Source organism: Mesitornis unicolor, unplaced genomic scaffold (genome assembly GCF_000695765.1).
Source record: "Mesitornis unicolor isolate BGI_N332 unplaced genomic scaffold, ASM69576v1 scaffold41578, whole genome shotgun sequence".
Taxonomy (NCBI): domain Eukaryota; kingdom Metazoa; phylum Chordata; class Aves; order Mesitornithiformes; family Mesitornithidae; genus Mesitornis; species Mesitornis unicolor.
In genome coordinates this window covers 2,855-4,888 of record NW_010200535.1, presented here as the reverse complement: position 1 = coordinate 4,888, position 2,034 = coordinate 2,855, and the positions used below count along the sequence as shown (strand labels likewise).

Genomic DNA, 2,034 nt, shown 5'->3' with positions numbered 1-2,034 from the left:
GGGGGACACGACACATCGAGGTGCTGAGCGAGTTTTGGAGGGGGCTGCGGGGATCATGCCGAGGGGGTTGCGCCTCGGCATCGCTTTCTCCTCGCTCTCCATGGAGCCCGCACTTTTTCTACGATGACTTTCCCCGAGCTGAGCAATGGCAGCTTGAGTGAGAACCGGACGGGACAGAGCAGCCAGAGCGGTGCCAACCGGTCCTGGGGGCTGCAAGGTGAGGAGACCCCCGAGGGCAACGGCACCACGCTGACTTTCGCCTTGGACGTGCAGGCGGTGGGCATCGGGGTCTTCCTGGCAATCTTCATCCTCTCGGCCATCGTGGGGAACATCCTGGTCATCCTCTCTGTGGCTTGCAACCGGCACCTGCAGACGGTCACCAACTACTTCATCGTTAACCTGGCCATCGCCGACTTGCTGCTCAGCACCACCGTGCTGCCCTTCTCGGCCACCTTGGAGGTGCTGGGCTTTTGGGTGTTTGGGCGCATCTTCTGCAACATCTGGGCAGCCGTGGATGTGCTGTGCTGCTCCGCCTCCATCATGAGCCTGTGTATCATCTCCGTGGACAGGTACATCGGGGTCAAGTACTCCCTCAAGTACCCCACGATCATGACCGAGAGGAAGGCTGGGGTCATCCTCGTGGTGGTCTGGCTCTCGTCCATGGTCATCTCCATCGGGCCGCTGCTGGGGTGGAAGGAGCCACCGCCGCCGGATGAGAGCATCTGTAGTATCACTGAGGAGCCAGGCTATGCCCTGTTCTCCTCGCTCTTCTCCTTCTACCTTCCCCTCATGGTCATCCTGGTGATGTACTTCAGGATCTATGTGGTGGCCAGGAGGACCACCCGGAGCTTGGAGGCAGGGGTCAAGAAGGAGAGAAATAAATCTATGGAGGTGGTACTGCGCATCCACTGCCGCAGCGTGCTGGAGGAGCCCCTCTCCAGCACCCGGAACAAGGGGCACAACTTCAGGAGCTCCCTCTCCGTGCGACTCCTCAAGTTCTCCCGTGAGAAAAAAGCAGCCAAGACTCTTGCCATCGTTGTGGGTGTTTTCATCCTCTGCTGGTTCCCCTTCTTCTTTGTCCTGCCTTTCGGTAAGTGACCTCATCCCCCATCCCAGCCCCGGGAAATCTGCTCCTTGGGACAAACTTTCAGGACACAGACTCATGCATGGAGGTGCAGGGATGTGTAACTGATAGATGAATAAACCAGCAGTGAATTAATTCAATTAATTAACACTTATTGAATATTTATTAATCAGAGTCATATAATCAATCAAAGTAAATAGCAAATGAAGAGAATAGCAGCATAATAATTGGTTTAATTAATTTATTCTGCGTTCAGCAGTTTCAATAATGAAGTTCAGGCTGAGGAGGAAGCAGCTCTGTTTCAAACAGGCTGTAATTACAGCACAGTGGTCTCCAAACAGCTTTGCCATCCCTGTCCTCAGCCTCCCTTCCTCCCAGTTTGGGAGAGGGCACCTGGATCAACCCCTGTGATTGTCACTGGGTGCTCATTTGGGGTTGCCTGATGGGTTTTGCTCCAAAGTTTTGACAAGTTGTTTGCCTGAGTGAGGAGGACACAGCCCCCAGAGGGGGCTGAGAGGGCACAGAGCCTACCGGGGAAGGGAGAGGTCCAAAGCAACATCCCCTTTCAGCATCGGCACTACCTGCAGCTCAAAAAGTGCTGAAAAGCTGATGCTCTTCATCACCATCTCATCTACCAACAGGCACCCGGTTCAGGGGAGCAGATTAACTCTCTGGGGTGGTATAACTAAACCTAGGGAGGAGAGGAAATGAGATTTAAATTACTTATGAAGATAGAGGACAGCCTTAGCACAGAGCTCAGCAAAGCAGGAGTGTCTACCACTTCATCTGCTGGGGGGGACCCACGTGTCCCACAGCCCACAGGGGACTTGTGTCCAAGCAACCCTGCAGCCAGGGAAATGTTACAGCCAGTTCTGCACTTTTTCTCAGGATTTTTTAAAGCCTCTTGCTCGAGGCTGCCTCTCCAGTCAATGGAAACAGCATCGTGACCG

The 2,034-nt window shown here is 54.2% G+C and overlaps 1 protein-coding gene across 1 annotated transcript; it reads left to right on the top strand.

The window, feature by feature from the left end:
* Positions 1–123: 123 nt before the first annotated feature.
* LOC104535061 (alpha-1D adrenergic receptor-like) lies at positions 124–1,090 on the top strand (the record flags this gene model as incomplete). Its single annotated transcript, XM_010189791.1, has 1 exon — positions 124–1,090. A coding segment is annotated over exon 1 (967 nt), but the record flags the coding sequence as incomplete, so codon positions are not given.
* Positions 1,091–2,034: the final 944 nt, after the last annotated feature.